At 38.7% G+C, this 26168-nt stretch overlaps 2 protein-coding genes across 5 annotated transcripts in view; one reads left to right on the forward strand and one right to left on the reverse strand.

The window, feature by feature from the left end:
- BABAM2 (BRISC and BRCA1 A complex member 2) overlaps nt 1–18031 on the reverse strand; it is a 368631-nt gene extending 350600 nt beyond the window's left edge. For 2 of the 3 annotated variants that reach the window (XM_054701248.1, XM_054701247.1), the window contains exons 1-2: nt 17922–18010; nt 14514–14665 (exon numbers count right to left, since the gene is read on the reverse strand). In XM_054701248.1, the coding sequence (XP_054557223.1) occupies nt 14514–14641 (128 nt within the window). In that variant the 5' untranslated portion in view covers nt 14642–14665; nt 17922–18010. Of the gene's footprint in view, nt 1–14513; nt 14666–17921 lie in introns of all 3 variants that reach the window. The other variant, XM_037528303.2, reaches the window with a different exon arrangement.
- A 284-nt stretch (nt 18032–18315) lies between these two features.
- The window catches only part of RBKS (ribokinase), a 69508-nt gene continuing 61655 nt past the window's right edge, over nt 18316–26168 (forward strand). The window contains exon 1 of one of the 2 annotated variants that reach the window (XM_037528305.2): nt 18316–18488. In XM_037528305.2, coding sequence (XP_037384202.1) covers nt 18400–18488 — 89 coding nt within the window. In that variant the 5' untranslated portion in view covers nt 18316–18399. The remainder of the gene's footprint in view (nt 18489–26168) is intronic. The other variant, XM_037528304.2, reaches the window with a different exon arrangement.

Below are 26168 nucleotides of genomic sequence, written 5' to 3' on the forward strand. Positions count from 1 at the left end.
TTTTTAGTCACGCTCACCTAGCAACTTTCTATCTGAATTCTAGCCAGCAATTGGGTTCTTTTAAAGTGTTCGTACCTAAAGATGCTTAATAAATGCAGATGACTGAGACACCCATTCCATGTTTACTATATTAATAAGTGGTTCCTATCTTTTTCTGGTCAGTAAGTACTTTCTTAAAAAAAAAAAAAAATCTGTTAAAGACCTGGGATTCAGTTCCGTTGGTCACCACTGATCAGCTGATGTCCCCAATCTCCCTGTTCACCTTGCCTTCCCCACTGCACCAACAAACACTATTAATTTATTCCTTTCCAAGTATTCTTTTGACATCTATGCTAAGCTGACAGTAAAGTCCTCAAGTATTTTTTAAAAATTTAAAGGGAATATTATGAAAAACATTCTTTCAGACTTACTGAGTGAAATCTGAAGGAGAATACAGACTAAAAAGTCTATTTGCAAATGCTAAATTTATTTACTGCTCATGTCTTTATAGAAATTTATGTACTTAATAGACATTGTCTATTTAGAGCTCCAAATCCACTATAGGTCTTGGTCAGTGTCCACTATCTTATTAGAGTAAAATCAGTTTTATGTTCATTCCAGGAATGTTACTGGAAGTTCTATTACCTCTACAATACAAACTATAAACTCACAAAGAATCCTGGTGATAACAAACCTACACTGGGAAGAGCACAAATGGCAAAGCTGCTTTCATTTGAATTTCATTCTCCTCCCGTCCATTTCTTCTGTCTTCTAGAGCAGTGCCCAGCTCTTCCCCTGATACCAAAACATATTTCCCTTTTGCGGTCTTATCCCAGTGGACTACTACAGCAATAACTCGTATAAGCCATAGTCACTATTTCTATTTTACAAATTACAAGTACAAGAGTAAAAATGTTTCCATGTAAAACAATTCTAATAATAAAGCAATGAAAGCACAACTACCCCTTCACTGTTCATATCATCGCTTTCTCTGCATTAACCATTAGACTACACTTGTCTTGTTTAAGGGTGTGCAGCTTCCAGTTCTTTCTCAGTACTTTTAGATCTACATATATGTACCCATACAGAAGACTTTGTTACACAAATATACCTGTAATACCTGTTATTCTGCAGATTGACTTTACCTACTTGCCATTCAGTTCTGATCCATACTGCTCAGAGGGAGGGAGCCGCAACAAGTAACCAGTCTTTTGCTTCCCTGAACCCCTTTAAGGATGTTTTTTTCACCCCTTTAAGGATGTTTTTTTCACCTCTTTAAGGATGGTTTTTTCACCCTATACCAGTCAGGGTATAGACTTGAACTCAGAATCATGAAATCCATTTTCAGAGCCCTATCTTTATACTCAGCACACTTCTACTCTGTGCCAGGTTCTATGCTACAGCATAGAGGATACAGCTGTGATGCCAGATGAGGCCCCTGCCTTCCACTAGGAGACAAGAAAACAAACAAGCAAACAAATACATACATCAAAGCTTGAAATTGACAAGATGACAGATCCTGGGATGAAGAATAACAGCAGAGTTCCCCTTTAGTTAGAATGGTCAAGGCAACCCTGACTAAGACACCTAGCTTTCTTTAATCTGTTACCTCATCTGCCTTAGGGATTATTATAAGGATTAAATGTGATAATATCTGCCAAAGTATTTACATCGCAATGATAGCATAATTAATGATAACAGCTATTATTACATACCTCCTCTGAATATAGAGTTATTTGAGTCAACCAATATCAGCATGGTCTATCACTAATATGGCAATAACAATGAATAGCATTTTTTAATTAATTTATTTATTTACACAAGCACTAGGTACAGTCAGAAGCGCGGGAGGGCGAGAGAATTCACCAGAGCCAGAGCAGGGAACAGAACAGGCAGACTGACGAAATACACTACTGAGGGGAGCAGCGGGCGCAGCAGGAGAGGTCTGTAGCGCCATGTGGGACCCTTGCCAGTGGCCGGGGATCGAACCGGTGCTGCAGAGGCTGCGGGCAGCACCGCAGCCCAGCGCTTAACCGCTGGGCCACCAGGGGAGGCCCCAACAATGAATAGCATTTTATGGGTCACTAATTTCAATTAAAAGGCTATGCTCTGGGTAGAGGCATATGCATCAATAAATGGCTCTCCTCTCTCTCTAAAAGAGTGCTAATGATAGGCCTAACTTGATTTCAGCCTGATTTCTCCAGCCTTTAAAGAGAAGCAGCACACAGGGCCATCCTGGTGGCACAGGGATTAAAGTCTCAGTGCTATCAAGCTATCACCAGCCACTGCAGCACGAGTTCCATCCCCAGCCAGGGAGCTGACCCACATGGCACAGCAGACCTCTTTTGTCTCACCCACTGCTCCCCTCAGCAGTGTCTTTCAGTAGATCCACCTGTTCTGCTTTCCACTCTATCGCTGGTGAATCCGCTCACCCCCTGTACCTCTGGCCTATACCCCATTTCTTCTATGCATAAATAAACAAAATAAATCATTAAAAAAAAATAAAGGGAAGAAGCACACAAAGACAGTACTAAGAAATGGGCAAGTAAACAAGTGATTTCAGCTTCTCAGAGATAAGTTAACCAAAAAACACCTAAGAAAGACCCTTTTTATTATATAATCAATACTTCTCTCTGGATACCACATGAGTCAAGATCCATATCTACAATAAAAGAACTTAAAAATATGGCTGCTGAATTAAAATCAAACAAATTTTGGGAAAAGTATAAGGGTGATGGAATCAGGCACTATCTCAAATACTAGCACTGCCACATAATAGCTGAGGGCCTTCCCTTTGACCTCTCCAGACTGTTTCCTCGTCTGTAACAAGAGGATGGTAATGTCTGCACCTCAAGTGAAATGGTTGTTTTTATTTTATAAGCAAAATTCCACTAAAGTCACTAGTACACAGGCCAAACTATCTATAGTTGTTGGTTCCCTTTATTCTTCCAGACTGCAATTCCTTCAATCCTACACCAAACAGTATGTACTCAGATATATTTACACTATAAAGAGTAAAATGCATTAAGAACACAAAGCTATATACTTGCAACGGGCTGAAAAGGTAAAAAGCCTCTTTGAATTTTAAGAACCTCAGTTGTTTTTGTAAAACTATCAGGGTGACTGCCCCTATTTATTCTGGTTTGAATCTTGGAGTGGACTCCTCTAACAAAAACTATTTTTTCATAAGAATTTACAGCCCTATCAGCATCTCAACAATATATATGAAGAAACAGAAAGAGAATCCTAAAATTCATATGGAAACTAGAGGAGCCCCAACTAGCAAAAACGATTTTGAAAAAGAAGTACAAAGTTGGAGGGTTCACATTTCCAATTTCAAAACTTACTATAAAGTTATGGTAATCAAGAGTATGGTAATGAAATAAAGACAGATATATAGACCAACTTAATATAACAGAATCAGAAATAAACCCTCATAATATATGGTCAAATTATTTTCAACAAGGATGCCAAGAACCACTTGGTAGGGAAGACTGTCTTTTCAACAAATAGTGTTGGTAAACCTGGATATCCACATGCAAACACATGAAGTTTATTTTACTTAGTCCGCAAAAGAGAATTTAAAATCAATCAAGGATCTAAATGTAAGACCTAAAATGATAAAAGTCTTAGAAGAAAACAGGACCAAAGTGTCACACCACTAGATTTGACCATGATTTTTTGAATATGACACAATGGACAGGCAACAAAAGAAAAAATATAAGTTGAACTTCATCAAAAGTAAAAACCTTCATGCATCAAAGAATACTATCAACAGAGTAAAAAGGCAACCCAATTTAAAAATGAGCACAGATATGCAAAGAGACCATAAGCACATGAAAAGATGCTCAACATTACTTCTCATTAGAGTAATATAAATCAAAACCATAATGAGATATTACTTGGCATCCCTTAAAGTGACTATCATCAAAAGAACAAATAAATATGAAGAAAGAAGGTAACAAGTATAGGTCAGGACATGGAGATATTGGAACTCTTGTGCATTACCATGGGGAATGTAAAATACTACAGCCACTATCAAAAATGATAGGGCAATTTCTGGAAAAATTAAACTGGAATTACCATATGATCCAGCAATTCCACTTCTGGTCATAAACCAAAAAAAATAAAGGCAGGGACTCAAACAGGTATTTGTATACCCATGCTCGTATCAGCATTAGTCACAAAAACAAAAAGTAGAAGCAGCCAAGTATCCAATGATGGATGAATTGATAAGCAAAAAGTGGGATAAACATACAATGAAATATTCAGCCTTAAAAAGGACTGATATGTGCTACAACATGAATAAATCTTTAAGGTATTATGCTAAGAAAAATAAGGCAATTACACAAGAATAAGTAGTGCATAATTTTACTTACATAAATTCAAAGGCAAAAAATAAAATGGTGGTTGCCAGAGGCTGGGGAGGAAGGGAAGATGAGGAGTTATTGTTTGATGTATATGGAGTCTCTCTTTCCCAAGATTAAAAAAGCTCTGGATCTAGAAGGTGGTGACAGTTGCACAACAAAGTAAATGTCCCTAATACCCCTCAACATACTTAAGAACGACTGAAATGGTAAGTTTATGTTTTATTTATTTTACCACATTACAAAAAAGGATGTACCAAGCTCCAAATTGAACTTACATGCTGATAGTTTACTGAACCACACAAGTTTTTAAATAACTCTTTTTAAATGAAAATAACTTAAGAGTCTTACTAGAAATAACTTGTTAATACTTAGAATTTAGTTCTTATAGAAAAATATCTTAAAAGCATATAGATGAATTGTTCTGAGGGCATTATTATACCTACTTAATATTGGAACATCAAAATGGTCTCCTCAATTTCCACATGATTCAAGATCTCTTATCAATAAGTTGACAAAAACAAAGATTGAGATGAAAACCTTTTTCAGAAAACAAAAAGGATACATTTTTCAAAAAGCCAAGAAAAGCAAGGTCAGTGGGAAAACAGCTTTCATAATATGCCATTAGGGAGATAACCAAATTACTCAGGAAGTGTGGCCCTGGAAAGGAAGATTACAAAATTATTTCTCAAGAACGTGACACCAAAACGCAAGATCATTCAAGCAACATGGAAGCTAAAAGGGGGACTATTCCCCATGTCATAAGGAGTCCTTTGACATATACAGGACTGCACAGGGATAGTTCCTTTGCAGCCCTAAAATATATGTACTTGCCTGCTGGGGGGAGAGGGTGGTAAACTGGGGAAGGAGACAATGGATAGTGAAAGAGAGATGTGGCCTTTCGGGGGAGAACGATGTAGTGTAGACACATGTTGATTCGCAGCAATGCACACCCGAGACATGATGTTATAATGCAACGCCACTTTGATTTTTTAAAAAATGTGAAAAAAAAGAAAATTTAACAGGGGAGGGAAGAGCACAAGGGACTATGGTGACGGTTCACAGGTGATGTGGTGGTGGGAGACATATGGGGACAACACCTGAGGGAGAAATCAAATAATAGGGTACAAAAATGAACAACAGTGCAAGAAAAATGAAAAGTTTAATAAAAAAATAAATTAAATAAAAATTTATGCAAATAATCTAATCATGGGGAAAATATCAAACACAAATATAGGACTTGATAAGTTCTCTTCAAAGTTATCAAAGATTATGAAAAATTAGCAAAGACTAGGAAACTGATATAGAGCAAAGGTTACCAAGGAAATACATACACTAAAACATTCTACACTGTATTGGCTCCTTAGAGAGGAAAAAATACTTAAATTAATGAATTAAAGTTTCAATACTAAAAACAAACCAAAAAAATGCAGTGAAAGAGCCTCACTAATCTTCCAATCTTTTTTTTTTTTTTAAAGATTTATTTATACAAGAGCCAGGGTACAGCCAAGATGCGCGGGAGGGTGAGAGGATTCACCAGAGACAGAGCAGGGAACAGAACAGGCAGACTGACGAAATACACTGCTGAAGGGAGCAGCGGGCGAGACAGGAGAGGTCTGCTCGCCATGTGCATTGCTCCGAGGCCGGTGGGGATAGAACCGGCACTGCAGAGGCTGTGGACAGCTTCACAGCGCTGTGCTCAACCGCCTGCGCCACCAGGGAGGCCCACTAATCTTCCAATCTTAAAAGGATTTGCAAATTTCACAAATAAGAACAGCAGTATTTTCTTTTTTGCTTCCTTGAACAATGCAAAGTAGAGTTAGCAATAGAATAAATGAATCTTCTACGTCTTTCCTTCACACAGTATATTGCCGACTTTCTTGCACTTCCCCCCACCCCCAACATCCTGAAGTCACCCTTAAATGAAGTCACTGCAGGACATGAAAAGCCCAAGATTCACAGCTACTTAAAACTCCTGGCCTAGATTTAGTCTAACAATAACTACACCAGACTTTGTGGGAAGATGGTGGAATTCCAACCAAAATTCCCACGGTGGGTGATTTCAGAGTTCACTGGGTCAAGGCCAATAAGTGTACTCTAACACTTTTACCCAGAATCCTAAGTACAAAGTATAAAGTGTCAGTGCTTGAAATGTCAGAATACCCATCAATTGTTTAATTAATATTATTTATATTACCATCTTATATTATAATAATCAGAAGATGGCTAGACAGGCAGCAACTATCCAGGTTAAAGACTAAGTGGAAAAAAGAGCATGGACTGGGGCATGAGAAACAGGGAATCTGTGTTTCTTATGGTTCAAAAAATCCAAGGAGTAATTCCTGGAGACAACCTGGATTCCAGAATGGGCTCAAAATATCAAAACCATACATTGCTCACTGGGCTTCTAGGTGCTCTGGTCCCTAGATAAGCACCCCGAGCTAAGCCTTCATCAAAATTCTGTACTGTAACATGCACAACCCCACCAACTCACTACCCACACCAGCTCCCCACCCTCCAACAGAGCCCCCTACAGCAGTCTACAAGACGTCTGAAGAGGCCTTGGCAGGCGGGTTTCTTCAGACCTGTCAGAAGAACCACATGTCTCTAATTAATACAACTAATGTTCAATCACCAATATATTCTTACATATAAATATGACATCAATATTTTATATCTATCAAAAGTCTTAAATTTTCCAACTCATTGGCCCAATAATTTTAATTTTGCTGACACACAGCAAAGGAAAGAGATAATGCAAAGTATAGAAAAAATGGATTTTTAAATAATAATTAATATTCAGAAATAAGGGAAGATATTGCATCCATTAAACTTGGAGGTCAAGATTACAGATCAAGGCTTCCAAATTTGAGGGGGCTAACTAACACTTACAATCTAGACCTCTATACCTTATGGATCAAGTGTAAAAGCAAAATATAATCTTTTTCAGATTTTCAGGGGTTCAAAATCTGAAGCTCCTCTTCTTGCTTGCTTAGGTCACTACTGGAAATGCATGCCCCAGCAAAGCATGAGGGTAAATCGAGAAAGGAAGATACAAGAGTCAACACAGGAAAGAAGAAAGGTGAAGACCAGCAATGACAGCAGCATGGCAGACCTAGAGAACATTCAATCCAGAATGAAGCAAATCCTCCATCAACCTTCCCCCACCTCAGTAGATGGTATGACCATCGGCACTCTTTCGAATTAAGAAAAAGGAATTCTCTTCTGGGTTTTTTTGTTGTTTTTTTGTTGTTGTTGTTGTTGTTGTTGTTTTTGTAGTTGAGATAAGTTACAACGCTCTTTTGGGCCCAAGATTACATTTTCTTGCCATGCCTGCCAAGTGTCCAGTCACCAACCACTAATTAATCAGCACCTTCTATCCTCCCCCTTAACCACCACCCCCCCACCCCGCCCTGCCATCCTTACCCTCAGATAACCACCATTCTGTTATCAAAGTATAAAGGTTTGCTTGGGGTTTTTTTCTTTATGTTCCATGTTTTTGCAAATGGCAAGAGCTCATTTTTTTAATAGCTGGATAGTATTTTACTGTGCATACATCCATCCTTCAATTGTTAGTCACTTAGGTAGTTTCCATATCTTAGCCATTATGAATAGTGCTGCAACGAACACAGGGGTGCAAATGTCTTTTCCAGTTAGTGTTTTTATATCATTTGGATAAATACCCAGGATCATATGAATCATATGGGAGTTCTATTTTTAATTTCCTGAAATACTGTTTTCCACTGATGCTGCACCAATTTACATCCCCACGAAGAATGGACTACATTTCCTTTTTCTCCACATTGTTACCAACATTAATTATTTCGTAGTTTTTGGATAATACCCATTCTAACCAGCACGAGGTGAAATCTTGCTGTTTTTGACTTGCATTAGGAGGAAAGCACTCATGACTCCCTCTCAAACCTCAAATTCAACATCGTCAGGATTTTAGCATCTGAACAGCTTACTAATCTAGTCACTTCTTTCTGTCTCCAGTGCCACCACCAATCTCTAGACTCCATCATCTCTCACCTGCTCTACTTCAATAGACTAGCTAGCTCGTCTACCTTATCCTGTACAACCCCTTTTTCATATCACAACGATTTTATTTCAATATAAACAAGTTTGTGACACTCCACTTAAAATCCTTTTAAAGCTGCTCATTCCACCCAGAATAAAACCCAAACTTCTAAATACAGCCCAATGGGCGGTATTATCTAAACAACTGGCCCCTAACTATCTTTAGAATCTCATCTCATTTCGCTCCTCACACTTTCTCTACATTCCAACCACAGTGGCCTTGCAGATCCTTGAAGATGTGAATCTTTCTTCTGCCCTTGCACATGGTGTTCCCTTTTTTACATCACACTGAATTATTCTCATCTCTCATGAACTTAAATGTCATTTCCTGAGAGCGTTCTGAACCATCAATTCTCAATTCACCCTTGCCAAGTCAGTTTCTCTTCCTTTGCTTTTCTCCGTGATTTAAAAGGAGGGGGTTTGGTAACTGAATTATGCTATGTCCCAACAGAACAGTACACAACTATTTAAATGAGGTTTTAAATAAGTATTCAGAACATATAGTTCAGCAAGACAATTTTTAAGAATTAGAAAAAGATGAATGAAGAAAGTTGTTAATAGTTAAGATAGTACGGACCTGACACAAGGACTATGCGGCTGATGGACCAGGACAGAAAACCTACAAACAGACCCATGTGTGATATAAACTTAACATTATGGCAGAACAGCATCGCAGAGCTATAACAAAGAATGGACTTTACATAAATAATGCTAGGACAATATCCATCTGAGAAAGAAAGAAAGAAAACTCCTTTCTTTCTCACAACATCACAATAAGAAAATCCCTTTCTCACAACATATTTATAGAAAAAATAAATTTCTATTTAAATAATAAAGGAAAATGAGGAAGATATACACCTTCAGTATAGGACAGGATTTCTTATAGCTCTCCTTTTCTCTCTCTTACATACACATCTAAATCTAAAATGGAAAATATTTATGAATTTGACATCATTAAAATTAAAACTTCCAGATATCATTAGCACTAAATAAGAATATAAGCCACAGACTGAATATAGTATGTAACTGCCAAAATATTAGTACCCAAAACACAAAAAGAGTTTTCAAATCTATACAAAAATACAAGCAATCCACTTAAAAGACAAGCAAAGGATACTACCAAAAGAAGAAATGTGAATTGCCCAAAGTATGTAAAGATTCTTTATCATATCAGTAATCAGAGTAATAGAAATTAAAATTGGAATGAAACATTACTTCACACTCACCAAGCAGGTAAAAATTTCATCTGACAATAAAAAGTACTGTTGATGCCATAGACTAATGGGAGCCCTTATTCACTTCTAGAAATATCTAATACATAGAAGGTGCATATACCTTAAGAGTCATCAATTCTATTCCTAGGACTACATCTTGAAAAGGTAGCTGTTTCGATCATCACACATACTTTACACTGTGACGGCGTACACACACACTTCCTTATTTAACTGAAATGAAAATTCACAAAACAGTACTTATTCTTACTATGTGTGACACATTCTGATAGTTTCCATCCTATTCTCATTCATTTTAAATGGTAGGGTGACTCACTCAATTGCTTTTGCAACCACTAGTGGGTAAACACACCCCTTTCAAAAAACTCTGCCCAGAAAATATTCTCCTGTATCTTCTTGTGCAAAGGTAGGAGAATGTCCATATGACACTTTTGACAAAATAAACACCATAAAAGTCAATCAGTAGGATTATAAATAAAAAGTTTGGGGCATATTTATACAATGGAATATGATAAAGCAGTGCAAATGAAAGAACTAAAATGGTATCAATAGGGAAATCTCATAAACAGAAAACTAAGCAAGTCAAGCAAGTTGCAGAAGAATACATACATTACATCATTTATATAAGCTTTTTAAACATGCAAAATAATACTATATATTGTTTAGAGATAGATTTATACATAATGAATATATAAAGTAAAAGATATGAAGAGGAGAAAGGGAAAGATTAGAGAAGAATACAGAAAAGAAAGCAAAATGGAAAATCCAAATGAACAGCCAGACACTAGAATGGTTCAAAGTTCCCAACTTCAAAATTAAACTATTGCCTTCCAGGACAGCAGTGTCCTTCCAGGCACAAAGCTGGTAACAAAGGCTCAGCCTGCTAGAGGCAGTTAGAGAGACTAAGGCAACCAAACTGAGATCAGTCTTCAAAGCTTACAGCACTCATTTTTTAAAACTGTTCTATTTAGTAATCAGGACATGGATTATCTATTTTTAACTAAGTAATGAAATTCAGAACATGGACAAAAAATGCAACAGGTAGTTGTAGGCGGATGAGATGTCACAGCAGATGCCCCAAACACAGCCGTGTGCCAGTAAGGTTGAGTCACTGTGATATGCTGAAAAAATATTAAGTTCAGCTGCCACAGGTTGCAGTGAGCCCTCTCTGCTTTCCTCTGTGTTATATTTGCTAGGCATCATTCCAGAATGCTGAACACTTAGACATCATCAAGAATTAAAAAAATCACTGAAAATGACAAAATATGGCATCTTACAAATAGCACATGCTTGTGATCAAATTAACACAGGGCACAAAGCTAATAAACATTTAAAGAGCTCATGGAAGGATTCCTTACAGTTAATAACTTAGCCTCTCCAGGTCTCAAAATATATTTCACCTAAAAGAGTAAAGCCAATACTGTTAATACACTTCACTGTGACTTAAAAAACATCAACTCATCTGCCAGGAAATGTCATATAAAAAGGTTACACGTAACAGAATTCAAGCAATAAGCCAACAGCATAATAAACATGCTCCCAAGTCACAAATTCATATCATTCTAACCCCTAAACCAAGCAACTTCCCTAGAAAACATCTTACCCATTCATTCATTCAACCCCTGTTTACTATACTACATATGAAAGGTGCCACAATAGACCTTAGGAGACATAAAAATTAAACAAAAACCCTGTCTTTAACATACTGATAGGCCAGCAATCAGTTTAGAAAAACACATTGTCTTAGATTTGGTGGAAACTAGGTGCCATAAGAGAAATAAAGATGAACTGTTGGTTTGTTTTGTTTTGTTTTTTTTTTAAAAAAGGCTTATTTTGAATAGCTTCCTGCCTACCCCCACTATGAGACAGATCTAGACTACAGACACTTAGACCTCTTCTCTTCAAGGGCAAGTAGTCATATATAATAACAAGACTGGCTCTTGTGAGCTCTAAAAATCAGTGTCTTCTTTTATGCCTTCCATGTGCCATGTGTTCTATATGGTATGCCCCTTTGAGTTAACAGAAATCGCTAACGTAGCTCCCAGTTCTCATCACTGTGAGTACTGCTGATCTAAAAGAAAGGAAAATGTAAAAAAGTGACACACCAGAAAGAAGCCATTTTTTTTCCCTACTCTGCCTCTGTTTTGCTGTCTAAACTCTAAGGAATCCACACTTGCATTGATGGGAGGATTGAAGAAAGAATTACTAATGAGTTTCTGAGCAACTTTCATGAATCTTTCAGACACGTACTACATAGAAAGGTCTCAACAGTGCTCTAGATTAAAAAGGCTTTTCACATCATTTTATGTGTAGCAATTTTGTTAATGTAGGTGGAGGTATTTTTATTCCTTTTATATATCTAAAGAAAATACTTTCCATAAGTAGTAAATGTTATTAAATGCCATTTCAAATATTTTTCATAGAGTAAGAACAGACAGGTCTAGTGGATTCATTTCAAATTTATCATCAGATCCACTACCTGCACTTAAAAACTCAACTAAGCTTTCAGGAATCTGGGAGCACCAAAGAGGGAGTCTGCAGAATAGTCAAATGACTATTCTGATGAGCCGCTGCTCTCTCAGGATGATGTTGATAAAATGGGTAAGAAATTCAAGTTTAAGTCATATCACATAAACCAGTTCCCATCACATCTTCAGAACCTCTGAAAAGAATGTCTGTGACATACTGAAGAAGAAAGATTCATACTATGTCCTATCCATTCAGGCCAGTAAACGTCCCTGGCTCATGGGTTTAATGATGACTTTACTGAGATATAATTCACATACCATAACAGTCACTCTTGCAAGTTTATAATTCAGTCATTTTTAGCATATTTACAGAGTTGAAATAACTATCACCACTAATTTTAGAACATTTTCTTCACCCCAAAAAGAAACCCAATACCCACTGGTTAAATTGAAGAATATATCGGATCTTTGATAAAACATTCTATTTCAAGGACGTGTCCAACAAACCTAATCTTCTTTATCTTACTACTAAAGAAAGTATACCCGAGTCTTCAAGTTAGTCAAAAAAAATAGCAAGATTTATAGCGGAGAAAGGCAAAAGAGCTTTAAAAGGAAAGCTAAAAAAAGAATTACGAATGCAACATTTCTAGTAAGAAAGTGTTTTCTAATGCTCAGTGAAATAAAGTCAGAAGGAAAAAAAAGAATCGGATGGTTTCACTTATAGGAGGAATATAAGGGAACCAAATAAGGCATTAGGGGAAAAAACAATAACAATAAAAAACATAACAAAACAAAAATAAACAAACACTATAAATCTGAGACATTCTGCAGGGGTGGGGGAGAGAGAGGGATCAAAATGAGGGAGGGAAGAGCACAGGGGATTATGGTGATGGTGCACAGGTAAACTGGTGATGGAAATTCTATGGGGACCACACCTGAAAAAAGAAAGCAAACATTATAAAAAAATGAACAATGATATAAAATATATATAAATTAAAAAAAAGAAAGGAAAGTTCTTTTAAGAAAATAGCAGTTACATGTCAAAAGGATACAAATCAACTTGACCGAGCTCCCTATAACAAAAGCTAAGACAACTGAGCAACAAAATGAAAATAGTATTTGGATTATAACCCATAGAATAAAATACCTAAAAACTCATACCAACATAAATAAATAATTGAGGGAGATAAATAAGTAAAGGGTCCCTTACAGTAGAATTCAAATTAATAAATGTGGAAGGAATTAGAGAAATCGAAAGTCACTCTTAGACAATCACCAAAGTAATAGTAGTATAGTAAGAACCATGAATGAATGTAAATTAGTAGAAAAGTATGATGAGAAACAGAGTATCTCCACAAACTCACAGCATCACCCACAAAACACTTACTTTTTGTAATTTCTAACTTTTTGCACTTTTTTGTAATTGGAATGGGAAGGTCAATTCACTGTACAGTGGAGAAACTTGGGAGACACAATTTTAACCAAGTGGTCAAAGCTAATATACCAGTAACAAGATATATGATGTCATATATTCCTGAGAAAGGCGTAACACCACTTAGTAGTATTCGTAGGGCGAAAAGATGTTCCTCCCTCTGATTTAAATAGGAAAACATTAGACAAATCCATATTAAGTGACATTTTACAAAATAACTAACCAGTGCTTTTTTGAAGTGTCAAAATCACAAAAGACAAAGACAGACAGAAACTTTCACAGGTTGAAAAGACTGAGAAGTCATGACAATTAAATGCAATTTGTACCTTACATTGGATTCTGGACCAAAAAAGACATTAGAGAGAAAACTGGTAAAATTCAAATAAGACTTATAGAGCAATTAACAATATTATAGCAACTTTAATTGCTGTAATAGTTTTCTAACTATCCTGCAAGTCTAAATATATTTCAAAATAAAAAGTTGGGTTTTTTAACATAACATTTCTAGGTGTGATATCTTACCATTTTAACCCCACTCTAAAAAATGACTCATCTGGCTAACGAGTATAATTCTCCTATTTGGCTTTATTATCAAATGATGTCAGATTCAGAATTTCAAAACCTACATCTCGTAGACTGGATAGCATGGGACATAACAAGAAAACAAGTATGAATGAAAAACGCACTTGGTAAATTAAAATGGCACACTGTAAATGAAGAGATATGTCCCCCAAAAGACCCAAATATTCTGATCATAAAGCAATGGCCCAGGATACAAATAAAACAGATTGAAACAAAATGTCAAGAACTGAGCAAAATCGACTGAATCAGCGTATGAGAATTCCTGACTAGATTCCTGCAATGTTCAATTTTTGAGAGTCTGGGGGAGAAGGTTTATTATTAGGCATGGATTGGATTGTTCTGGTACGTTTGTTAAATTAGTTCTGGTACATACCCAGATTTCAAGTCAGTTATCCTCAAACAGTTTGTAGCATCCAGTCCCACTTTTCCATTGCGAACCACACTAGATATGAATGGGGAGAGCATTGGAGAAATTCGGTTCAAGGCCACTTCTGGTGACATTTTAACTTGACTTGCAAATCACCACTGAAAGCAGAAGGAAAGAATGGTGAACAGAGTATGCAAAGAACGAGATAAAACAAGCTTCCTGAAAAGTGGCAAAGCACACAGAATATGCCCTTGCGTGAATACTTCATTTCCAGTCTTTGTAGCAGCCTCCTCTAATTATTCTGAAGACACCATCCCCGGATGCTCACCTACTCAGGAGACAGACTGAACCACTGACAGCTCTTCGGGATCAGAGGCAACCCTTGGACTCCAACTCCCTCCTTTCCCAAGTGGTTCCCTCACTGCCACACACTACTTGGAGCTACCCCATTCGATCTCACAAATGGCAGGTTTCTTTAGTTGTGGCTTTATAAAGCCCTCACTGACAGTCTTCTCCCCCAGCACACAAAATACATACACCAGGAATCCCTCCCTCTGTGTACACAGGAGTAAGAACTTGATTGATGATAATACTATACATGTTCTAGAAGAAGCACAACCTGCCTGCAATTGTTATTGCTGATGTGCCACACTTAATAGTTGTCCCTCCACGGTGTATTAAAATACCTGCTTAGTGATGTCTCTCCTATGTCCTAAATCCCTAGAGTTTAATGAAAGTATATGGCACTCACTCAACAGCCATTAACATTTTTTTAATAAATAAATGAATAAGGAGGCAAAAGCTAAAGAAAGGTTTAGGTATAGAGAGAATATGCTCTTAAAAAATTTGGTAGAGGAATAAATGAAGCAAAAATCTACTCAATAATCATGAGGGTGCATATCTATTCTACCCACATATTAAGCAACATAAACCAACAGGAATCTAAGTGTCTTTGATTTTAAGGCACTAAAAAGCTCTTACCCTTGAAAATACAAAAGTAAAACTAATAAAACATATCTAAATTACTTGCAAACCCATGGGACTGTGAGGAGGAGTACATGAATTCCTCTTAATAGATTTCTAAATGAAAACCTCTCCCTTCAAAGGTGAATAAGTCAAATTAAACAATCATTTTCTTCCTCAATCTGAAAGGATAATCCCACATCAAAAGGAAATTAATTTCCTGAAAGTTAACAATTACAAGTAAAAGATGTTCTGATTCTAGCTTTCATATATTATGCCATGTGGGACTAACAGGTCCCTGCTAAACTCAATGTTGAAAACTAGCACCTGTTGTAATCACTTCAGGTAACAAAGGAAAGGACTTTCAAAAATAACAGCACCTGACACCATATGGCGATGACACCCAGAAGCACCTGAGGCAGTTAAAGCCTTTGCACTTGTTACTTTTTACCCGAATCATCCTTTCTGCAAATATAAAACAAGCTTCTCCTATGACCACCTAACAGGTGACCCCCCTCTACCACTGCAAAGTCATCACAACGTAAGAGCAAATATCTTAGTTGAGTGTATTATCAATCATAAAAATTATAAACATTTTTATCACATCTTATGACTTATAACAAGCTTCCAAATACATTATTGTGGTTGATCTTCACAAGCCTGGACAGTAACCTAGGCATCAGAATTCACACATCACAGATGACATGGAAAACTTTTATAGTTTGCCTTTGAACAGTATTCTAACCCATATCATCGTTTTGAAGCCTATTTTTTTCTATTCTGCAACATTTCCACCTTTATTTCTATCCACTGATGTCACAGTTCTCAAAAGGATGTTTATCTAGATTATAAGCAAAACACAGAAATACTCATCTTGGAAAAATGCAAAAGGACCTACATGACAAGATATTTTCCCATGTTTTTTTCCCGTGATACTTATTATTTTGCCTCTCATTTCTATGAAAAGGGGAAAATGAACCAAGACAGTCTAAACACCCACTCAGTATCAGGCACCATATGACCCACCTCTATATAGAATTTCATTTACTTCCCTCCAACACCCCTATTCTCACCATTATTGTTCCCACTTCACAAGTAACACTAAGGCTCAGCAAGACTAAGAAACTGGGTCAGTCACAAACCTAGAGCAAACAGAAAGATCAGAATTCAAATCCAGATCTCCCTCAAAGTCCACTATGCCCATCCTCCTCTCAAACATTGATAATTTCAATCGCTAAAGAAAAAAGGAATTCAAAGTAAAATTACTATTTTTTAAAGGGTACATCTTATAAAACATGAACAGACCAAAAAATCGTAATTTAAACTAATATTTGTTTCAAAACTAGAAACAAATGAGACCACTGCTGTCCTACTGCTAAAGCTGCCCCACTGACTCCCTCACCAAATGCTGAAGGAACAAAGCTGTCCCAGAAGCCAAACTATACTTAAAAGGACAACCCATTCCAATTCAGCAACTGTCATGACCTTAGAATGACATCTGAAGCAATGAATTTGTCTTTGTTTCCATAATACTACTTTTTGACAGTTCAAGATTTCATGCAGCGTTAAAATCTGTTTCAACAGTGAAGTGTTGTGACTTCGGGGGTGGGGCGGGGGGCATGACTCCAAATCAGAGATCACCAAGCAGTCAGAGATGACTGCCCTTCGGTGCGGTCCTTTTGAGTTGGGTCCACAGATGGAGGAATCAGCCCCCTGCCCCGGTAGCTTTTACACATCCCAACACTGTAACAGTTCACAGATATGCAAGATTTTAAGGTAGCCGGCCTCCCTTGAATGCTAGTTGTGCAATTAGTATTTCCTGATTTTGACTGATGACAGAAAGAAAATGCAGAAATACAATTTTAGCAGAGGTCTGCTGCACCAAAACAGGGTCACATAAGGTTCTCTGATGCGCAACCTGGGGAATACAAAGACGACTGAAGCATCGTCCAGCTTCTTGCAATTAGGACGGGATGACAAACACGGAAACATGTGCCCTGCTTACGTCATGGAACGGAAAGGGGTGGCGTCCGGCTGCGTCACGTCCACGTCATACAGCGCACGAGGGAAGTTACACAGGGGAAGCAATTTCTCCAAGGGGCAACATTCAATAAAAACAAGTCGGCTCAGACCGAAATGATGACCACCCCGCTCTAGGGGACACTCGCCCTTCTCGCAATTGTGGGGAACCCCCTCCCCATCAGGCGGGAAGGAGGCTGAGCTCCAGCAGGGACCAGGAGGCGGGTGCGAGCGGGAGAAAGAGCAGCCTCTCGCCACGAGGGCTGGCTTGGAGGGGACCAGCATGATGGGGATGAACAGGGCATCTCTGGAACAGGGGCCTTCTCTATAGGAAGTGGGGGGCGAGCCCCGTGGGCATCTTTAAAACACGGCCTGAGCGCCACCTGTGCGACTCGGGATCCAACCTCCCCGCACCAGCCCCAGTCCAGGTACCTGGAACTTAGTCGGATCGGTAACCGGCGACTACGTGGGGTACAGGTTACCCGAGCGCGCCCCCGACCGACGCACCGACTGCGCGCGCACCGCGGGCCGGATGCGTGCGCGCCCCCGGACGTCCCGCCCCGCCCCGTCCCCGCGGCGGCCGGAGCGGGCGGCGTGCGCGCCCCCGCGGCGCCCGGAGAGGCGTCCGGGCCGCGCCTGAGCGTTCCGCCCGTCGCGCCTGCCGCCGGGGAGGCGAGCGGCGCCGAGTCGGGGACTCTCGGGAGGGCTCTGTAACGCGAGGCGGTGCGGGGAGGCGATGCCTGAGAGGACGGGGGAGCCGCGGGCGGGCGGGCTCGTTTCGGGCACTCGGGTGGGCGACCCGCAGAGGCGTTGAAGGCCCGCGTCGGCCGGGAGCGCCGGGCGGCGTCTCTGGTGACAGGGTCGGGCCTAGGGCAAAGGTCAGCCTCTACGTGGGGGCACTCCGGTTGCCATGGCGGCGTGCGGGGAACCCGGCGGGCAGTGGCAGGAGCAGGTGGCGGCCGTGGTAGTGGTGGGCTCCTGCATGACCGACCTGGTCAGGTTAGTCGGGGCCGGGGCTCGCAGGCTGCGGCGGGCGGGCGGGCCGGGGGTGCTGGTTGGCTCGGGGGGTGAGCTGTGGGTTCTCCCCGTCTGCAGCCTGCCCTCCCCGGGGAGGAGGCAGACCTTGGGCTTGTCGCGGGGAGGGACAGCGCTGATGGTACTGCGGACGCCTGCAAGGATCTGCTGCTGTTCCCTGGACCGGGCTGCAGAGCCCTCCCCGCCTGGCCGAGGGACGGACCCATTTTATTTAGCCCCGAGTGTGCCTACCTCACAGGGCTGTTGTGAGGATGAAGGGAAGTAAAGTGTTTGGTGAAACAGAACACTATCCAGGTTGGGTATTTTTTTTTTTTTTAACTTCTATCAGATGCTTGGAGCAGAGGTCAAAAAAGGGCGATCCGCGTTGGTGGTTGGCATTCCTGCTCTGTATTTCATGTTTACAGCTTGTATTTCCGTGTTCTAGTAACCATGGGTTAATTTATGGCAACCCAATCTTAGACAAAATAAAAACACATAAACACAATACTTGCAACCATTTTTTTAAGGTGATCAAATATGAAAATATACTAAAGGAGAGCGTTCAGCTAATCGGAGGTTGAGGCGATCTTCCAATTTATCTTTTTTACATAAAAGTGGTTTTCCTCTTCATACAAAGTATTCTACTTTTTTTCCTAGTCGTCCAAGAAAATCCTACCATTAAGATTGCTTCAGTTTAATACTTAGGTGAATAGTTTTAAGATACAATGCTGTTTTTAACATAAAAATAAAATTGGTTCTGCATTTGTCCCACAACCTTGCTTTTCCAAAGAATATCAGCGCATCTGGAAATAAATAATAAATTGGCCATAAAGCAATCAAAGTCACCAAACCAGCTGTGTTTTACTTAGAAAATAATTCTAGGGTTTCACATAACCAATTGCTAAAAATAGTTATGAGCTAGGTTACCAAATTTCCAAACTGTGGGAGAGTGGAAAAGAAAGGAGACAGTTAGGGGCAGGTGCAGTGATTGCCAGAAACCTGAAAGTGAGTAGAAGGGTGTATGATGGTAAGCAGCAAAAGAATTTGTAAATGCCAGAAGCCTTTTATTTTTCCACAAATATTTGAGCTACCACCTTTGCAGACACTGTGCCAAGACACACTTGCTTCCTTTAGTGACCCAGCATTCGGTTTTCAGTCTGGTTGAGAACATTCAGTGAAAAGGCCTACACAAGCTTTTCTAGAGCTAGAGTCAGCAAACCTTTCTGTAAAGGGCCAAATAGTGAATATTTTAGGCTTTGCAGGCCACCTGTGGTCTATGTCAGATTTTTTTAACAACCTTTTAAAAATGTAGTAACTGTTCTTACTGACTGAGCTTTACTAAAGCAGCCTGCCAGCCATAGTTTGCTGACTAAGTGTCACTGTCTTACTGCCCACCAGAGTGATTGACGTAACTCGGGATGACTCTTTTCAAGGAAAGGTAAATGTGGTTCTCATTAAATTTTATATAAAAATAGGACATGTGTTTCATTTTAGAAATAGTTCCTTCAAAATATTTAAAGTTGAGTCACATAAATCAACCTTCAGTGAACTTTGACACAACTAGAATAATTCATTCCTTAGAAAATGCATCTAGCTAAATTTTACCATACTTTTATAGGTGAAGTGGCAGAAAAGTCAGAAAGTGAAACAATTTTCCCATGAATCCTATCTGGATAAGAGAGTTAGAGCTAGAATTCATGGCTACTTTTTTAAATTGAACTCAGGGCTTTCAGATGTTACAGATAATTATAATACTTCCTAAAGTGAATATTCTTCAAATTTGGGGGAAGGTGTTAAAGGTCCATGTTAGCATCTGTCAGAATTTTTAGAGATTTTTGGTTTTAGCCTATTCCTTCATTTACAGAGGAGTAAACTGAGATCCAGAGAAGTAAGAGACACTGACATTTTGAATAACCTTTCTAATTTCTCCTGCCATTTTCTTTTCCTTCATAAAATATATAGGTTTCTACACTTCACATGAATTTTTAGTAAAAATGTTATTCCCTTATGGACTCTCTCCACAAATTCCCACTACTTTCCTACAGTCTTTATGATCTCGGATTACTTCTGACTGATTTGTATGGAACACCTGGGAAATATAAGATTTTTATATAAAACTGATAAACTTGAGTCCAGCTTTGCTAGATATCATGATAGTTTCCTATTGCTGCTGTAACAAATCGCCACAAACAATGGCTTAAAAATACAAATTTAATGCTTCAAGTTCAATTTGTCAGAAATCTAAGATGAGTCTCTGGCTAAAATGTAGGTGTCCAGAAGGAGTGCATTTCTTTCTGGAAGCTCTGCAGGAAATCTGTTTCCTTGCCTTTTCTAGCTTCTCAAGACTGCCCACATTCCTTAGTTCATGGCCCCTTCCTCGACCTTCAAAGCCAACAATGGTCTGTCAAGTCTTTTTCGTGTCTTATCACTGATACTCACTCATTTGCCTCCCTCTTCCACATTATAATAGCCCTTGTAATTACATTGGACCTAACTGGATAATTCAGGATATTCTTATTTTAAAGTAGCTTATAATCAACCTTAATTCCCCCTTGCCATGTAACAATTATGTTTCAGGGATTAGGATTTGGACATTTGGGGGTATGTGTGTGTTTTGAGGGGAAAAGGGGGAAATAGTCTGCTTACCACAGTGATTAAGATTAAAGTCAAAAAGGTGCTGGACCAAAGACTAAAAATGGATTTGCCATATGACCCAGCAATTCTGGGTACGTATCCAAAGAGCACAAAAATACTATTTGGAAAGGAAACTAGCTGTCCTATGTTTATTGCAGCACTCTATGGTAGCCAAGTTAAGGAAACAACCTAAATGCCCCAGACAGATGAGTGGATCAAGAAGATGTGGTCCATACACACAGTAGAATACTACTCAGCAATCAAAACGTTCATGCCATTTGTGGCAACGTGCTTGGTACTGGAAGGGATTGTTCTAAGCAAAGTAAGCCAGAAGGAAAAAGATAAATTTCACTTACATGTGGAATCTAGAGAAACTAAAGGATCAGACAAAGACAAACTTTAACACTGACCTTTGGAAACGGACTATAGATCTGAGACTCAGTAGGGGAGGGGGAGCGAAAAGGGGAGAGAGAAGGGGGGAGAGAAGAGCAGGTGGGGGGGTGGGGGGGAGCCTAGTGGACTGTAGTGGAAAACTGCGGGTTCTTGGTGGTAGGAAAACTGGTGACTGTACCTGAGGGTAGAAATTCTATATTGTGAAAAAATAAAGGTTGTTTTAAAAATATAGTCAAAAAGGTTTATAATACTTAGAATTTGGAGGAGCTTTGAAACCTATCAGTTCATTTTCCACATTTTACAGATGAGGTAAGTTAAATGAGTCACCCCAAGTCACACACACGTAGTTAGTGGCACAATGAAAGCTGGAACCCAGGTTTCCCATCCTTTTCTCCAGCTGTATTGATTGTTCTTTTCCTCTCTGTTCATTTGAGAGTTTACAGTGTGTGTATTCTTTAAGTGTTTATTAGCTGATAAGGAATAACTAAGGGATTACAGTTTCCAGATCTAAAGATAGTATCCTCACACTGTATTTTACTTCTAAGTTTAACTAGCTTGGACACCCATGCCTATACCGTAGAATCACTTTAGAAATAAAAGTACTTCAGTAACTAAGCCCTCTTGGACAGCATCCAAGTCCAACTCACTTTACATATTCTATTACTGTGCGCCAGACACTACTAATTCAATCACTGACCGGTTTTTTTCATCTCCAATTTCAGTCTGCTATGAATCGTGTACTAACGACTTTTTTATATTAGTTCATCTAACATGCAAATATGACTTAATACCCACCTGTATCATAGCCTGCCTTCTTCAACACCGATCGCTGAAACTCCACATTAGAGATAAATCAAGCCTGTTCTTGTGGAAAATTAAGTCCGTTCCTCCAAAGACAGATTTCCATGAAAATCTAACAATAGGTGAACTTTTTTTAGAATGTTAGGAATAGAATATCATTATTATTGTTTCCATTCTGTAAATCAGTTACCAATCTTTTTTTTTTTTTTTTTAAGATTTATTTATACAGAACCGGGGTACAGGCCAGATGCAGGGGAGGGTGAGAGGATTCACCAGAGACAGAGCGGGGAACAGAACAGGCAGACTGACTGAAATACACTGCTGAGGGGAGCAGCAGGCGAGACAGAAGAGGTCTGCCGCGCTTTGTGAGATTCTCGCCAGCCAGGATCGAGCCCACATTGCAGAGGCTGTGGACAGCTTCACAGCGCTGTGCTCAACTGCCTGCGCCACCAAGGAGGCTCTATTTATTTATTTTAATTGTACTGACTTGCCAATCGATTACAGCCTTCTACCAGTAGACAGGCTGTTCCTTAGCCAAGAGTAAAAGAGTCAAGTGTTAGAACCTCCCAACATGCTCTCAAGGTTCATTTTTTAATTGGTATTTTGTTAAACATGTTTCTTATTTTCTTTTTGTTGAGTTGTGTGAGTTCTTTGTAAATCTGTCAGATGTATGATATGCAAATATTTTCTCCCATTTAGTTGGATGTCTTTTTGTTTTAATAATATTTTCTTTGTGCAGAAGCTTTTTGGTTTTATGTAGTCCTATTTACTTTCGCTTTTGCTTCCCTTGCTGTAGGAGTCAAGTCCTCAACTACATCACTGATGCCAGTGTCATGGAGTGTTTTATCCTTTTTCTTCTTAGACTTATCATCCAAGTCTTTAATCCATTTCTAGTTAATTTTTGTATATGTGTGAGACAATGGTCTAGTTTTATTCTTTTGCATGTGACTATCCACTTTTCCCAACACCATTTGTTGAAGAGACTTTCCTTTCTCTATTGTGTTCTTTTAGCTCCTTTGTCATAACCGTCCACATAAATGTGGGTTTATTTCTGGCCTCAAGATTTAAGAAAACATATTTCATAAGTGTAATAGAAAAATGGCTAGTCTATGTTGTAGAATATGTCAGAATTTCCTTCCATTTTTTAAGGCTTAATAATATTCCATCGTGTGTGTATAACACATTTTCCTTATTTATCTATTCTGTGGGAAGTTGGGTTTGCTTCCACCATTTGGGTATAGTAAATAATAATGCAGTAAACATGAATCTGCACATACCTGTTCAGGTCCTTGTTTTCAGTTCTTTTGGGGCTATACCCAGAAGTGGAATTGCTAGACATATGGTAATTCTGTTTACTGTTTTGAGGAACTGCCATACTGTTTTCCATATCAGTTATGCCGCTTTTCCTTTCTGTCTCTTACATTTCTTTTTAAATAGTTCACTCTTCATCTTACCCATTGAAATCTCTTTATTCTAATTTATCATGTGAGGGTTTTTTTTTCCCTCTTATTTTGCACTCTTGCTAATAGTCCCTCTTTTATGTCCTTGTATGTAGTTATGTGTGTATTGTACACACATATGTGTTGTGTCTAAGTGTATGTTTGGGGGTGGGAGGAGACTGGGGGATGTCTGTGCTCATTTACTGCACACATTCTCCACCACCCCTAATTCTCTGTGGACTTGGAAACTCAGCACCTAATGCTCTGTGGACTTGGAAATAAACAAAATTTATTGATTCCAGTGCCCTAAATGCATAACATTAAGTTGATAAAATTCTTTGAACACTTATTTTTTAGACTTATCTGTTTTCTTAGGGAAATTCCTAGAGGTGGAATTTCTAGGTCAGAAATATTTTTTAAACTTTTTAGGCATATTACCAATTTGCCTGCATAAAAAATTATTTTGAAATATACACAAGCAATGTGTGAAACGCCTATTTCCAAGAATCCTAAGCAACAGTTTGCCAGTTTGGAAGGTGATAAATTGTTATCTCGTGTTTTATTAGGAGTGAGATTGCATTTTTCCCCCAAATACTTGTTGGTAACTTTTATTTTTTCTTTTGTGAGATGCCTGTACACATCTTTTGTCCATTTTCTTATTGCTCAGCCATTAAGATTTTAAATGAGAATATTGAGAGCAAAAAAACAAATATAAAGCATCTGGTATAAAGAGAGTTCTGCAGCAAAGGACCTAATGTCAGTGTGAAAGTGGAGCCATAAAGTGAGTTTTCAGCCTGCAGCTACACACTGTGAAAGTGAGGAAGTGAGTCTGCTTAAGACAGTTGCCTCCTAAGTAAGAGGCTGACTCTTCTTCCCTATTGACGGCGAACACACAATCCTAACACTAGACTGTAAGCTCAATGAGGGCAGGTTTATCCGTAGAACCTCAATGGGATCCTGGAACGTAGCAAGTATAATAAATGTATGAGTCACCCCCAGAAGAATGTGAGATGATTCTAATGTGTTTCTTCCACAGTTAACACACTATGTCAAAATCTGCCTTGTTGAACAGTTTTAATCACTTTAGTATTTTCTACATTGCAATGAGTTACTCAACTGTTATATAATCTTCAAGGACAGCATTTCCTGATACTGTGTAGAGTTCTTAGGATGACTGAAGACTCTTCTTTGTGAAATGAAGATCTTGTAAACATTTAATGTGTTTCCATCTACCTTGTTCACTTCACAACTCTTACATGACTAGCTTGACTTGGGGTATCTCTCTGGGCAGCTTATCTTTCTAGGTGGTTGACTTGTTTTCTAAATGAAACCTAAGGGTTTTATTTGTTTTGGATTTGAGACTTTTTGTTTTGGGATGTGTTTGTTTCATTCTGGTTTTGGTTTGATTCCACAATACATCACATATTAGATACTGTGTTCTCTGTGGTCAAAAATATCTTCAAATGCATTTCTCCTGTAGTATTGCAGAAAGTGGTTTGGGCAATGGTTTTTCAAGTGCCCTCTTCATATTGTGTTTCACATCTTGGTTTTTAAAATGTTATAATCCATAGACTGTGATAGCAGTATTTGTTTTTAAATTAAAACACTTTCTTTTGAAGTGGAAAATACAGATCTAAATTCTCAACTGCCTAAGTTTTCAACCAAGTGGTATGCAAAAAAATCTTTTAGAAACCCAACTTTAAAGTCCTTTAGTCAACCTTGAAAAAAAATCATAAACAGTTCTTTGGGATTATGTCAAGATCATAAAGAAAGTAGGGTATTCTCTAAAATAGTTAAGGATAATTAGAAAATTAGTATACTGTTTGTACTTATCAGGATTAAGCATTTGTCTCTCAAAAGATCATGGTGCCTTGCCGGAGGTAGTTCCTCAGCAAGCACCTGCGGAGTGAGTGGAGCGGGGAGCCGAGAATAGCAGATTCACTGAATCCACGAATCTGGGTTTCCAGCTCTCAGGGGTCTTAGGTTTACGTTCCATTATTTGGTCTTTCCATCCTAGCATCTTGGGTCCAGCTTGCAAAACTCCGGCGTTCTGCAGAAAATTGCTTCAAGAAATTATGAAACTGTGAAATATAAATAGGTCTAAGAATGTTTAGACCTATGTGGGTAATACCATGGGTTTTGATGTCAGATCAGCCTTGGTTTGAATCCCAGCTCTGCCATGGTCTACTGGGTGAACTTGCATGCCTGTGTTTTTTAATCTAATTCTCGTTCTTCTTATATGTGAATCAGAGATGAAAATAATAATAACTTTCCCACTGAGTTATTGCAAGGATTAAATGATTTAGTGGTCATAGCATACCGAGTGTGGTATTTATTTTATGGTAAGCACTCAAGAAATGGCCTCTGGTACCATTAGTGTATTAACTATTTTAACAAA

The sequence above is a fragment of the Talpa occidentalis genome, unplaced genomic scaffold, assembly GCF_014898055.3.
Source record: "Talpa occidentalis isolate TD23 unplaced genomic scaffold, MPIMG_talOcc4v2.1 talOcc4.5, whole genome shotgun sequence".
NCBI lineage: Eukaryota > Metazoa > Chordata > Mammalia > Eulipotyphla > Talpidae > Talpa > Talpa occidentalis.